This window comes from Lolium rigidum, chromosome 2 (genome assembly GCF_022539505.1).
Source record: "Lolium rigidum isolate FL_2022 chromosome 2, APGP_CSIRO_Lrig_0.1, whole genome shotgun sequence".
NCBI lineage: Eukaryota > Viridiplantae > Streptophyta > Magnoliopsida > Poales > Poaceae > Lolium > Lolium rigidum.
Window position 1 is genome coordinate 198,976,118 of NC_061509.1, and position 15,571 is coordinate 198,991,688.

A 15,571-nucleotide genomic window follows, 5' to 3' on the forward strand; every position below is an offset into this window, starting at 1 on the left:
AGTGCGGCCCTGATCTGGGCCCAACAGGGCCTGGGTCTTTGGGCCTCCGCCATTCGTAGCTGTCCGGAGTGCGACCGGCGGCAAGTCCTTGACCTGCAGGAGGTGGAAGACGGAGGAGGGTTGCAGGTGCTCAACGGACTGCTCATGTCCGTGTGGCTCGCGGGAGTTTGTGACACTTCGACCATGATGATGAGGTGATGTGGTGACAGCTGTGTGAACAATGTGGATTCTTTCCCCATTCCGGTGGATTGAGAAGGAGGTGTGCGACGATACGGATGAAAATCTTGCCCGTCTTCGTTCGGTGCCGGCGATGATGGCACTCGCGGGTGTTGTTTCCCTCCTTGGAGGCATCGTTGAAGTGTGTCAACATGTCTCTCGCTCTTTCTCCAGTTTGGTTGTTTGTCTGAGGGCGAAAGCCTAGGTCCGGAGTTGGATCGGCGTGATGATGGCGGCGTCCTTGACGTCGCCATTACTCTGTTGGGAGCATCGCGTTTGGAGAAACGGCATGGAGGATCCAGGTTGCCCTCGTCCAAGGTTGTTCTTCAGAGGCGCAATGCACACCATTGTCGGCGAGGCCAAGACGATGCCTTTTTGGGACCGACTAAGTTCCACCATCTTTCTCCTTTAGATGGTGCGTCGACAAGGGGAGTCCTTTTGGAGTTGTTGTTCTTCGGAGGCGTCGGTCAAGACACGACTTTGTGTATAGCTTAGGACAAGCTCTTCATGTTGTGTTGTTGTTTTGTCGGTGTGGTTGTCTTAGGAGTTAGGACTAGCCGGTGTGGAGCTGTTGCTACACTTGTTGCTTCTTCGCAAGTGGTAGTGTTCCTGTACTCAAACCTCCGCCTTCTATAAAAATATGGTAGGCGTACTCTCGAAAAAAAGAGAGTGATCCAATGCCATTGTTCGACATTCTAGAAGTGAAAATGCCATATTTGCACATTTGCAGCGCCCAATTCATGTTGATTTCAGCTGCAGTCAGTTGAAATAATCTAGTTAGGCTTTTGAGAGTGATCCAACGCCATTGTTCGTCATTCTCGAGGTGTTCGATACAAGTTACAATGCGCTTAGTGGCAATGCCCTCTGGTTTAACTTCACGATTTCCCTCAAAGTGTTGAGCAATAATTTCTCTACCTCAATGGTGGTTCACGTTCGTATGTAGGGATGGTGTGGCGGAAGAGACGTGATCCGTGAGTTTTGGACACGGATAGCTTTGGTTTGTTGGTGCATGTGGCTCCACCGCGACGACATCGTCTTTGAGGGAGCGGCTCCTTCACCTCATCACCTACGATGGTGCTTAGTAAGATCTATGTTGAGGCAAAGTTGTGGAGAGTAGCCAACCTGTTTTGGACTAGTCTAGCATTAGTGGACAGGTGGAGGTTGTGAGAGTAGGCTTTCTCGGGCGTGGCTGTCCTCGTGACAATGTGGATCTTGCGGTCTCGATGCTTGTGTCGACCGTGTTGTAACTCGGCCTATTGGTCTTCTCTTCTATGTAACCGATGCGCCTATCCATGACGTATCCTTGAAATGCTGCATATTCCTACTTCACTCAAGTATCACATCTCTTTAACCATTCTGCTCAGGTAAAGATCAATTCTGCACTTTTATCATTTCACGATTCAGGACAACTAATTCTTCTGAGAGAGAATGACTCCAGTTTGGTCCTATGAGGCTCCACAGTGTTTCTCTGCATTGATGGACTTATCTATTTATTATTATTATTTACTACGTTTGATCATCAATCATGCATATGTGTCTTCCTCTTACAGCTTTTCTTCAGATTCACCCACATGAAGGATCTCCGGTCATTTTTGTGGGTTATTGTCTTGATAAAGAAGATAATCATATACTAAGAGCGCAACCACGCAGGTACTCAAGGAATTTGTAGATAGTCCGCTAGGGCTCCTCGAAAGCCTTCTATATGAATATGTGTCCTTTTCAAACTTTGATTTTTTAAGTTATCAAGTCATGCTCCTATGCTAGCATTGCTCCATTGAATAATTGAAACGACTACCTATGTGTCAGGGACAAATCTGATAATTGGCTTATGGGTGTATGCCTAATCAAATGCTTTTTCAGGTGTTTGGTTGGCTCTATATCAGATTGTCCCTGCGAGTTAGTACTTTACCTCGTTGCAATTTTTTATTTTCTTAAAAGTGTTATGAATTTATTCTTGATTGTCTACCATATGATTATTTTTTTCTTCACTCATCCAGGTGATAGTTGAATGCTTCAGATTGTATAGAGGCCGTTACACAGGATCTGATTTCAGATGATTTTGCTAGAGAAGATACAACGAGGAGAAGTTCTTCAAGATAAAGTAAAACTCAAAAGGTACCCTATTGTTGCCTATTTTGTAAACTGTTTATTTATTTTGTCATGTAGAAGGAGTAGAAATATTTAACATTGTAAGCTAACCATCTATATGATAATGAAATTTAAACAATGTGACTTTGCCTTATTAATCTATTTGCGATCGGCTTTCATATAAGATAAATGATGGCTTTCATATAAGATAAATAATCATCTTATATATTTACCGATTACATAATTGAAATTTTAAATGAGGCTACACCTATTACACAACTGAATGCCCCTTTCTGATTTTGGATGATGAACAAACTTACTGTCATGTTTTGCTCATGCGCGATTGAGTGTCACATAACCAAGGAAAAAATAGCTGGCCTATTTGATTTAGTTGTTGCCTCGAGAAGCTATAGAAGCTATAGCGGCGCAATAGTGGCAGTTAAACCATTTAGCGGGTTTTCTAACAAAAGTACTATATGGCATATAAATAGGGTATTTCAGCGTACATCATGGAAAATAATATTTTTCTTGGTTGTCAGGATTCTAAGATTTCTAGATACACCAATTCTATGATTTCTATCTACAATCCTAAATTCTGAACAAATGACATGGGGATGGAATGGAATAAGCAGACTGCATATGTTCCATACATACAAGTATAGAACAGAGAGGAAATGACAGAGAAGCTAGTATCGTAGCAGTTCTAGACTTCTAGTGTTTAAATGGAACAATCAAGCTTCTATATACAAATCAATTATGCGGTTCTAGTGTCTTAAAGCTGTAACAATTCACCGAGGAACTTCCGGGTGAGACATCACGGTGTTGTTGGTGTCTCACTTCAGCCCATGTCTCCCTGGCCACTGGTTGTCGTGGCCTCGGAGCAGCAGTCGTGGAACATGGCCAGGTTGATGCTGGTGTCTGGGGATTGCGTCAGCTGCATCTCGTTTCAATACCGCGTCGGTCGAGTGGAGACGAGAGGAATGGCTAGGGTTATGGCTGGGAGCAAATCGACTATGAAACAAGGGTGTAGTTTTGGGCTGACGCAAACATGCATTGGGCTTAAATTTCTAGCATGGTGTGGAATTTGGTTTAGCGGCACTATAGCTCCTCTTGTGGCTACACTATTTAGCGGTAATTAACGGAGCTTTGTTGGACATAGCACCGTAGCGGCAGAAACAGGCTTATCGTCATGGAAGGCTGTCCCGGCAGCTATAGCGGTCATGAAACTTATCTTTAGTTTCAACTACAGGAAAGATCTCTGGTTAGTTACTTGGATTATTGTTGTGACAATGAAGATAATCATATACCTCTGGTGTAGCGGCACAGGTACTCAAGGAATTTGCAGAAGGTCCGCTAGAACTCCTGGAAAGCCTTTTGTAAGAATATGTATCCTTTTCAAACTTTCGTTTTTAAAGCTATCAAGTCGTGCTCATATGCAAGCATTGTTCTATTGAATAATTGAAAGGACTATCTATTTGTCTGATAATTGTCTTATGAATGTTTTTTTTGTGTATGGCTAATAAAATGCTTTTTAGATGCATGGTTGGATCTATATCAGATCATCCCTGCAAGTTAATACTATTTACCTATGTGCAAAACTCTTTTGTTACGGATTTATTCTCAATTGTCTACCATTGATTCTTTTTTTCTTAACTCATGCAGATGTAGTTGAATGCTTCAAATTTTATAGAGGCAATTACACAGGGTATGATTTCAGATGATTTTTCTAGAGCATATACAACGAGGAGAGTTGTTCAGGTAAATCAAAACTTGAAAGATACCGTGTTGTTTCCTATTTTGTAAAAATATTTATTTGTTCGTCCTTCAGAAAGAGTAGTACAACGAGCAATATTTAACATTGTAAACTAACCATCTATAGGATGATGGAATTAAAATAATCTAACTTTGCCAAATTAATCAATTTGCCACCGGCTTTCATTAAGATAAATGATCATCTTATATATTTACCGATTACATAGCTGACTTTTAACTGAGGCTGCATCTATTACACAATTGAATGCTCCCTTTCTGATTTTGGATTTTGGATGATGCACAAACTTACTGCCATGTTTTGCTCATGCACGATTGAGTGTCACATAACCAAGGAAAAAAAATAGCTGGCTATTTGATTTGGCTGCTGCCTCCAGAAGTTACAGAAGCTATACCGGCGCAATACTGGCAGCTAAATTATTTAGTGGTTTACTAAGAAAAGCAATGTATGGCACAGAAACACGAAATTTCAGCATATATCATGGAAAATAATAATTTTCTTGCTCTTCCTGACCATTACATTGCTTATTATAATCTTCCATACCTAATCTAGATACACCTATTTAAGGATTTCTATCTACAATCCTTATTTCTGAACAAATGACATGTTGATGGAATGGAATAAGCAGACTGCATCTGTTCCATATATAGAAGTATAGAACAAAGAAGCAAGCCCTGACGTAGCAGTTCCAGTGTCCGAATGTAACGAGCAAGCTTCCATATACAAATCAATTATGTGGTTCTAGTGTCTAAAAGCTGAAACAATTCACCAAGAAACAAGAAGGAAAGGACAAAGGAGTAGAAACGATCCATCTTGGGTTTCAGGCTGTGACATCACGGTGCTGTCGGTCGTCTCGATTCAGCACATGTCTCCCTGGCCATCAGTCATCACAGCCTCGGTGCATCAGCCGTGGAGCACAATCGACTTGGTTCTGGCGTCCGGGGATGGCGTTAGCTGCATCCTGTTTCAATCCTGCACCGGTCAAGTAGAGATAAGAGGAATGGCTAAGGGTTATGGCTGGGAGCAAATCGACTATGCAACGAGGGCGTGGTTTTGGGCCGACGTAAACATGCATTGGTCTTAAAATTTTAGCGTGGTGTGGCAATTCTTTAGCGGCGCTATATATCCTCTTGCGGCTACACTGTTTAGCGGTAATTAGCGGCGCCATATTATTACAAAATATAAACAGAGCTAATGGCCTATTTTATTCTAGCAGCACATAGGTTTAACTGTTTAAGAACGGTGAATCATTTCCAGGTGTTGCATTAGGGAGCCTTGATACAGCGAAAGACGGAAGTAGCAGAGTTCAGACGAGAACGGAGAATTCATCCAGAAGTTTCGTAAAGAAACTTTGATTCAATAAGAGATGGTAATTCGTACAGGTTAAGTGACTCCCAATTTGCGGCTACCCTTATTCAGTGAAGTAGTAGTTGTCATAGCACTTCAGCAAGTTTGAAGTTTTCATGTTTATTTCAAATATTAAATGGGAGGTTGCAGGATTAACAAAGAAATAAAAAAAATGCGTTAACTTCGTGCATAGTCTTAAAAGTGCCTGAAATTTCTAGGGTTTATGCCATATTTTCCGCATTTGCTAATTCATCTTCTAAATAGACACTGGCTCTTGGCATTGTTGTTTTATATTTTTTTTTACAAAGTGTAGAAGTGGTCTTCCTCGTGCATTGGGTGACTTCGTTGTAGCATGTGGATCTGACTAATGACGGGTTTTGTCCTTCATTGCAGCGATTGGTGGCACATTGACATTGGGGCTCTGAAACTTGAAGAAATTGAAGTATTTGGACACCCGTGGCAACGACTTTGTCGGTAAGTTTGATGACATATTTGCACAGTTGCAACGCCCAATTCATGTTGATTTCAGTTACAATCATTTGAAATAATCAGTTGAGAGTGATCCAATGCGGAAGGATCGATATCGTTCCCGGTCGCATCTCTCTCCCATCCCGGGTCGCACACGCGGGCGACCCCGGGGGCCGAAACCCTAACCAGCCGCCACCTCCCCGAACTTCCCCCTGCCACCGGCGGTGGTGGCGCCCCCCTAGTCGTCGAAGGAGGCATGGAGGAGGGAGGACGCGCCCATACGGGCCAACGATGTGCGGCTGGAGACGTCAATGGGTGGCGCTTGGAGGCGGTGTTGAGCGGGGGCGCACGGCGGGAGGAGGAGCTGGGCTAGAGCTGGATATGGCGAAGCACCTTGGAGCAGAGCTAGATGCGCGAAGGTTGACGCTCGACGAGGGTAAGGATGTCGTCCTAGCGGTGGCGCGGCCCTCCCTGGGCTCGGGAGGAGGATGTGGTGGTGCCATAGCCACCGCCGACGGCTACAGGAGGCGGCGGAGGCCGCAGATGACCAGTGGCCGATGGCCATGGCGGTGGAAGTACGGACCAAATCTGGGCCCAAATACAGCCGGATCTAGGTCTTAGGGCCTCTGCCGTTTCGTAGCTATCCGGACTGCGACAGCTGCGTCGGTGGCAAGTCCTTGACCTGCAGGAGGTGGAAGATGGAGGAGGGCTGCGGGTGCTCAGCCATGTTGGAGAAGTAGGAAAGGGAGTTTCGAATAACGGTGGTGAAAAACAACAGAGCTAACAGTATGGAACATAGTCGATTTTATTAGGCAGAAAGTTGAAAGTTGCAGTATAAAAACGAGAGGTGCAAAATAAAACACACGGAGCAGCAAAGATGGAGATTAAATATGCGTAGACGGATAGACCAATCATGGACATTTAGATACACTTTTCAGAATAAATCATAGGTGTTTAGATACACTTTTTACATAAGACACCACACACAAAGAAAAGAAATGATCAATCACCTGTCAACGACCGGCCAAAGATATGTAAAGAGGTGATGCAACAGTTCAACTTACCACAACAGACAGTAACACAAACAAAACACATTTGGACCAGTCACGACAGGCTAACGACATGCAAAAAGATGGTGCAACGGTTCTAGTGCGGTGGTGCCCAAGTTGTTAGGAGACAAGGCGAGTGAATTGGGCAGGGTAACATGGTGCACTAGGCTAGTTTAGAGCGAAGTCCAACCATCGTTAAGGTAAGCTACGGAGTCCAACAAGGACCACCAAATATGCCAAAACAACCAAATGCAAAGTGAACATTTTCCTTTGTCAAAAAGGGACCAAGATCAAATTGGGTGACAAATAAATAATCGAACTAATAAATAATGGAGAACTACGAATAATTAAATTTTGTTTCCAAATATTGTTTCTATTCAGTACCCAAAACTGCGGTGCCATGTTTATTATTGCCCAAAGCATGATATATTGATAGTATAACTCTTTCTCATATATATGTTTTTTTCTAGAACAGAGGTACATCTCAAACAACAAAATAATTAGTTTAATGCTTTGGTAGAAAGGTTCATTCACTAGTAGAAAAGAGGGCTTTGGGTTTTTGCTCCAAAGAGCATTAGCATCGGATTTGGCCCGAACCGGTGCTAAAGGGGTCATTAGCACCGGTTCGTGCGGTCTGGACACCCAGGGGATCAGCCGCGGCATTAGCACCGGTTTGTAACACGAACCGGTGCTAAAGGGTTCGCGGCTGATGCCAAGCCTTTAGCACCGGTTCGTGGCACAAACCGGTGCTAAAGGTCTATCCTTTAGCACCGGTTAGTTTTTCTGCTCACCACGCACCTCCACACACCCCCCCTGGATCGCCTTTTTTAACTATGTAAAATAGAAAAGAAAATGATAGAAAATTCAAAACATAAAATCTTTTGAGATTCCTGTATGTTACGCAACCTACTATTAGGGAAAATTAACAAATTTGAATTTCAAATTTTTTTGTATAAAAAGTTTAGAAAAAGGTAAAATTGCATTCACTTTTGCCTACGACGTCAGGAAAAAGCGTATAATATATCAAAATGATCGTGGGAAAAAGGAGTAGAAACGATCCATCTTGGGTTTCAGGCTGTGACATCACGGTGTTGTCGGTCGTCTCGATTCAGCACATGTCTCCCTGGCCATCGGTCGTCATAGCGTTGGTGCATCAGCCGTGGAGCACAATCGGCTTGGTTCTGGTGACAGGGGATGGCGTTAGCTGCATCTTGTTTCAATCTCGCACCGTTCAAGTAGATGCAAGAGGAATGGCTAAGGGTTATGGCTGGGAGCAAATCGACTATGCAACAAGGGCTTGGTTATGGGCCGACGTAAACATGCATTGGTCTTAAAATTCTAGCATGATGTGGCAATTCTTTAGCGGCGCTATATATCCTCTTACGGCCAGGGACGGAGACAAGGGGGGACGAGGGCCCCCCCTATGGTTTGGATTTTATGAAGAATACTGCTCACTAGAACTGTAATTTCTTGCTGATTTAGCTTACTCTGCCCCCTCATGAAGTTTACAACACTATTTTGCCCCTCTCATGGTCGAAAGCTGGCTCCGTCCCTGCTTACGGCTACACTGTTTAGCAGCAATTAACTGTGCTATATTATTACAAAATATAAACAGAGCTAATGGCCTATTTTATTCTAGCAACACATAGGTTTAACTGTTTAAGAACGGTGAATCATTTCTAGGTGTTGCATTAGGGAGCCTTGATACAGCGAAAGACGGAATGAGCAGACTTCAGACGAGAACGGAGAATTCATCCAGAAGTTTCGTAAAGAAACTTTTATTCAATAAAAGATGGTAATTCGTACAGGTAAGTGAACTCCCAATTTGCGGCTACCCTTATTCATGGAAGTAGTAGTTGTCATAACACTTGAGCAAGTTTGAACTTTTCATGTTTTTTCTTTCAAATATTAAATGGGAGGTTGCAGGATTAACAAAGAAATAAAAAAAATGCGTTAACTTCGTGCATAGTCTTAAAAGTTTCTAAAACTGTCTAAAATTGTTAAATTGGGCATTTGGAATGTTGACTTCTACATCAAGGTCGATGATGACGTGCATGTGAACTCAGGTGCATTTTATTTCTTCGATATTATAGCCTTCTTTTGGAGAAAAAAAACCAACCCAGTTCGATTTATCACCTTATCGTTATGTTTTACATGGAAAAAACAGGAATACTTGCCACTACCCTTGCTCGTCATAAATTGAAACCAAGAACTTGCGTAGGCTGCATGAAATTGGGTCCAGTTCTTGCTGACAAGTAATGCTAACTAAACTTTCTTGAAATTAAATGCTAGCTTGAGGTACAAACTACAAATTTCCTGCTTGAATCTGCTCTTGTCATGTGGGAACTTGAAGTGCCATGAACCTGAGTCCTGGAAATTTGGGGAGGATGGAAACAAGTACTTCCACCATGCTACGAGATAGATATATGCCATCTCAAAAGACCTTCCGACCTATATCTGAATAAATCAGTGTTGTGTCGATGGTCATATATTGTAAAATAATCCCCTGGATACAAATGAAGTAAATCTAATGGTTCATATGATCTTTGGCATGCCTATCTTGTACAAGTATGGAAATGAAGATGTATCGTGGAACTCCACCAGGCCGTGGTTTATTGGTTTAGAGGTTAATCATATAGATGAAAGATACATGTGCTGTGGAACTCCACCAGGTCTGTCTGCTTCCTCACCGCTGAACAACCCTTATCATACACTTCTCTAACTTTTTATTTACCCTTATCATGCACTTCTCTGGCCTCTCCTAATTGTGCATCAACACTTCCACAGACTGTGAGTGGAAAGGGCAAGCTGGCAATGTTTGTGTTGTGTCCTTTGATTGGAGCTGTAGCGGCATATGCAAGTCTGTCGAGAGGCTCAAGGATGTACATGCTCGATGCGATGAAGGTGATTCTTCTGTTTGGAGTGCTCTCATCTAGCGAATATCCTCCCTGAACGTAAATATGTAGCATGCTCGGTACACCTTGACGATCGTGCCTCGCTGGTTGCAACTGAAATTGCACCCCAGTAGTGTTAGAAAATAGACCAAAGTAGGGTTAGGGGCTGAGGTTTTGCATCTTACATGTAATAGGGGTGAGTTTCTCAGCTGCTCTACAACAAATTAGAGATGATGTGCTGTAGAAAAACAACTAATGCAAATTTTGATCAATTTTTGTGCAACTTCCTTTGCTTATTTTTCGCACAAATAACAAGTGCTTGTTTGAAACAGCTTAATTATGTTCGTATTGCTATATGAGATTTGTCAATATGCTAAATCCACATATGCCCCTGCAAAGTTTTTCTTTTTTCATATATAATTCTTCGTTCATCTCATTTTCGGAGGATTTCTAACATTTTATTAACCTCACGTTTTCTTTGTTCTTTGGAAGTCCAATCAACATGCTGTATACCCTAGAATTTAGTTTATTTTCTGGTTCCTGCCTAGCACAACAATTTTTACATAGAAGTTTTGCTTCTACATAACGAAACAATTTTGATTGCTTGAAAACATAATACTATTTTGCATTTGTCACATAGGAAACCGAAATTCGTCATCTGCATGGGAATTTCCATCCACAAAGAATAGTGTCACCTTTTTAATTTTTTTCTTTGATACTGAAAAGGATTTTTCCCTTCAAATCTCTCTATCTGTCTGGATTTCCTTCTCTTTATTTTTCTATCCTCATATCCGGATTTCCTGTCTGGTCCGTCCCCAGCTCTCGAGATCCATATGTTCTATCCTCTCAATTTGAAGCTGATCCTCCTTGAAATCACCAAAATCAGCAACGAAGACATAAACCAATGGCCATCAATGCGGATGCGCACGTGCGCAATTTGCAGCGCCATTGGCATCAATGTCGGCGCGGGAGTTCATTGGCGGGCGCAGTGTTCAACGACGGCCTTGATGGCTAAACACTGCGGCCGGTCCCTTCTACCGCCAGGTCGCTTCCAAGCGGACCCACGACACACGCGACCGAACACGCGCGCTGTCCACACCAACGCGTCGGTTTCCCAATTTGTGGTGCCGATGTGTTGCGATGGACGAGTCGTTCTGTTTGCGGCCCGCTGGAGCGTGCACTGCTGATCTATCTGTCTGCCCTCTACATGCCCTAAGGGCATCCCAACGCACCGACCCAAACCGGATGCGTTGGCCCGTCTGGATTGGGCCGTTTGGGTGTCCGCGCGGACACGCGGACCTGGACGCCCGTCCATTTAGGTCGCACAGTGCGTCCAACGCGCGGACGCATCACAAAAGTAAAAGACCACAAAAACAATAATTAAACTTAAAACATAGTTCATTTAAACATATGCTCTATTGTGGGCGAATTTATACAAAAGAAAGCCCTATATGGGCTTCAACTAAAAAAGAAATAAGACGAGGTGGCCGCCGACGCGCCGCCTAGTCCCAGTTGACTTTGTCGCCGTGGGCGTCGATGACGCCCCCGGGCGGTGACGCGCTGTAGTGGCTCGAGCACGCCGGGGACTCCGACCACGGTAACCACTGGGCCTCTTCCCAGGCCGACCGCGGGTCCGGAGGGATGGACGCCCGCAGCTCCTCCGCAATAGCCCGCAACTCCGCCTCCTCCTTGAGGCGGAGGTGGCGCTCCTGCTCCGCCTGGCGCCTGGCCCAGCAACGCCTAGGCGCGGAGGTGCAGAGCACCTCCATGAGATGCAGCCACTTGGCAGCCTCCTCCACGAGGGACGCCGCTAGAGCGGCGCGCAGGCCGGGGTCGTCCTCCTCCTCGGGCTTTGGCACTAGCGCTGGTTGCGCCACTGCCGCGCCCACTTGGCCCGCATCCTGGATGTAGAGCCCACCATGGTGGCGGGCAGCTCTCATCGTTGGCACGATCCGTCGGCTGCTGCCGGCCTCGTCGTCGTTCGCGTTGGGAGCGAAAGGTCTCTTCGGGACCATGGCGACGGATGCGAGCGCGTGGGGAGTTGGAGTGGGAGTGGGGAAGTGTACTGCGTGCCATCCGCGGCCACGCAAATCTGGCCCTGATTTGGGCCAGATTTGGGTCGTCTCGGACACCGCGGTCATCCGATTTTGGAATGCTTCGCTACGTTGTGTCGCGATTTTATCCGGCTCGACCCTAACACAGGATGGTCGCCGCGTTGGAGATGGCCTAACAACTCAACCTCCGAAGGATTAAAATCTATTTTCTTATTAAAATTTCTTTGATACTGAGGATTTGTTTTCTTCAAATTCTTTTTAAAATTTCTTTGATACTGTCCAGATTTATATTTGTCGGTCCATCTTTCCCGTCGGGTCCGTCCCAAGCTCCCCCGATCCATCTTTTCTCCAAATCCTTTCAATGCGCAGCTGCTCCTCCCTCCAATCACCAAAATCAGCATCAAAAACTTCCCCATCAGAACCAATGACCGGACCCAATGGCCATGAAAGAAAATCTTGAGCTCCAAACCGAGCCGGCGGAAGGTGGCCGGCAAGTTGCCATTCTCTGCAGCATATGGTCGCGCACCTGAGGCGGCCGCCGCCGCCGTTGGTGTGCTCGACGTGCCCCTGCGGGAGGCCGTCCTCGAGCAGCCACGAATCTCCGACGCTGGTGGATCCACCGCGCGGTCGAGTTGGCCACCTCAGGGTCAAGGTCACAGTCGCCGCCGCTGCGTCACGCGCATACAGGCATCGAGCCGGCCACGCTACGCTGCCGCGCCTCCTCGCTGCTCCGACTGCGGGGACGAAGAAAACGGGGAGGCTAATTGACCTGGGCGGCGGCGGCGGCGACAACGACACGAGAATTTGCGGCGACGACGCGAGAGTGGACGGGGAACGGGCCTCGGGGGCCGAACGGGCCTAGCTGGGCCTCATCAGAGAAGCCTTTTAGTGCGGGTGCGGCGCGGGACGCGAAAATACCGTCCGCGGCTATTCTCTGCCCGGTTTTTAGTACCGTACCGGAAGTTTAGTGAAAATCTTACCTGTTTATAAGGCTGAGTTCCGCTGATTGCATCGCCAGCACGGGGATGATGCACGGCTATCAGCTGCGAAAGATGCCAAAGAGCACAAACAAAAGAGGCCACCGTGCCCAGCCCGTGACCCAGCACTAAAAAGTGCACACGGGAGAAAAGAAGGCCTCCGAGCCCACCGTGACCCTGCACCGATAAGTGCGCAGGGACAAAAAAATGCAGTGAAAAGAACCCCTATGAGGGCATAGTCGTAAAAAATAAGCGCAACTGCATCCCCCGTGCTGGCATGCGCTAGACATTAGCGCCTGGCTTTTTTATCTCACATTTCTCATTAGGTCCGGAGTTGGATCGGCATGAAGATGGCGGTGTCGTTGACGTTGCCATTACTTTGTTGGGAGCATCGCGTTTGGAGACACGACATGGAGGATCTAGGTTGCCCTCCTCCGGTGCTCGCCGCCGTCCAAGGTTGTTCTTCAGAGGCGCAATGCACACCATTGTCGGCGAGGCCAAGACGATGCCTCCTTGGGATCGACTAAGTTCCACCATCTTTCTCCTTTAGATGGTGCGTCGACAAGGGGAGTCCTTTTGGAGTTGTTGTTTTTCGGAGTCGTCGGTGTCGGTCGATACACGACTTTGTGGTGATGCTAACAAATACATCAGAGGGAGTGAATAGGTGGAGGCAGTTACAATCTCTGTTGCACTTTTCTCAGAATGTGGTGATGCTAACAAATACAAAATTCATGAAGCCATTGTCAGAAGGGAGTTACAATGTTGTCCGTTCAGATATTGACCAGCATACTGGTGAGAAGGTTGAAATAAATAAGACGCACACTATCTTTCAGCCCGTGACCCACCACTAAAAAGTGCACATGTGAGAAAAGAAGGCCTCCGAGCCCACTGTGACCCAGCACCGATAAGTGCACACGGATGAAAAAAAAATGCAGTGAAAAGAACCACAATGAGGACATAGTCGTAAAAAAAGCGCAATTGCATCCCTCGTGCTGGCATGCGCTAGACATTAGTGCCTGGATTTTTGTTTCACATTTCTCTTTTACAATTCCAAATTTCTATGGTTTATGCTTCCTACATAGTTAACGATGACATTAGCACCTTGCATTTTTTGTTTATATTTCTTTTTTTTTACAAAGTCCGGAAGGGATCTGACTAATGATGGGTTCTATTACTTCATTGCAGCGTTTGTTGGCACATTGCCGTTGGGTTTCTGAAACTTGAGGAAATTGAAGTATTTGGACCCATGGCAACAGTTTTGTCGGTAAGTTGGATGACATATTTGCATAGCTGCAGCGCCCAATTCATGTTCTTCCCTGTGCGTTGGGTGACTTTGTTGCAAAATCTGCATCTGTCTAATGAGGAAAATTGAAGTATTTGGACCCCCTCCCCCTTCCCGCAACGGTTTTGTTGGTAAGTTGGATGATATATTTGCACAGCTGCAGCTCCCAATTCATGTTGATTTCAGTTGCAATCAGTTGAAATAATCTGCTGTGAGGTGTTTGAGAGTGATCCAACACCATTGTTCCCATTCTGGAGGTGTTCGATGCAAGTTACAATACACTCAGTGGCAATGCCCATCTTTTAACTTCATGTTTGCCTCAAGGTGTTGCGCCTGGAAAACAACAATTTCTCCGGGTCCATTTCGGAAGCGTTGTTTTGGAGACCTCAATGGTGCAGATTCCTACTTCACTTAAGTATCACATCTTTCAAACCATTCTGCTCAGATAAAGATCAATTATCCACTTTTCTCATTTCACGACAGCTAATTCTTTTAAGAGACAGTTTGGCTGTATGAAGGGTTGCATTGTTTCTCTGCAATGATGGGCATATCTATTTATTATTATTATCATCATCATTATTATTATTTACTAGGTTTGATAATCAATCATGCATATTTGTCTTACAACATTTCTTTAGTTTTAGCCACAGGAAAGATCTCTGGTCAATTGCGTGGATTATTGTCGTGACAATCAAGATAATCATATACCTTTGGTGCTCTGGTCGTGGATTATTGTCGTGACAATCAAGATAATCATATACCTTTGGTGCAGCCGGCTAGGTACTCAAGGAATTTGTAGATAGTTTGCTAGAGCTCCTGGAAAGCCTTCTATAAGAATATGTGTCCTTTTCAAACTCTGGTTTTTTAACTTACCAAGCCGTGCTCCTATGCTAGCATTGCTCTATTGAATAACTGACAGGACTATTGATTTGTCTGATAATCGTCTTATGAACGTTTTTTGTGTGTGTATGGTTAGTAAAAATGCTTTTTAGATGCATAGTTGGCTCTATATCAGATCATCCCTGTAAGTTATTGCTATTTACCTCAGTACAGAACTCTTTTATTTTCTTAAAAGTGTTACAAATTTATTCTCGATTGTCCATCATATGGTTCTTTTTTCTTTTGACTCATGCTGGTGATAGTTGAATGCTTCAAATTTTATAGAGGCCATTACACAAGTCTGATTTCTGATGATTTTGCTAGAGCAGGTGCAACAAGGAGAGTTGTTCAAGGTAAATCAAAACTTTAAAGAGACCCTGTTGGCTAGTTTGTGAAATGCTTATTTGTTCATTCTCCAGAAAGAGTAGTACAATGAGCAATATTTAACATCGTAAGCTAACCATCTATAGGATGATGTAATTAAAATAATCTGACATTGCCATATTAATCCATTTGTGGTCAGCTTTCATATAAGATAAAGATCAT

General features: G+C 44.6%; 1 protein-coding gene and 1 long non-coding RNA gene across 2 annotated transcripts in view; both read left to right on the plus strand.

The window, feature by feature from the left end:
- The window catches only part of LOC124690461 (beta-1,6-galactosyltransferase GALT31A-like), a 33,108-nt gene extending 22,992 nt beyond the window's left edge, over positions 1-10,116 (plus strand). Inside the window, exon 6 of the mRNA XM_047223847.1 lies at positions 9,727-10,116. Within this exon, the coding sequence (XP_047079803.1) occupies positions 9,727-9,875 (149 nt within the window). The 3' untranslated portion in view covers positions 9,876-10,116. The remainder of the gene's footprint in view (positions 1-9,726) is intronic.
- LOC124692816 lies at positions 897-9,666 on the plus strand. Its single transcript, XR_006999693.1, has 8 exons — positions 897-1,866; positions 2,077-2,112; positions 2,214-2,331; positions 3,623-3,680; positions 3,967-4,062; positions 5,333-5,457; positions 5,816-5,896; positions 8,623-9,666. It is a non-coding gene; the product is annotated as an uncharacterized LOC124692816 (long non-coding RNA).
- Positions 10,117-15,571: the final 5,455 nt, after the last annotated feature.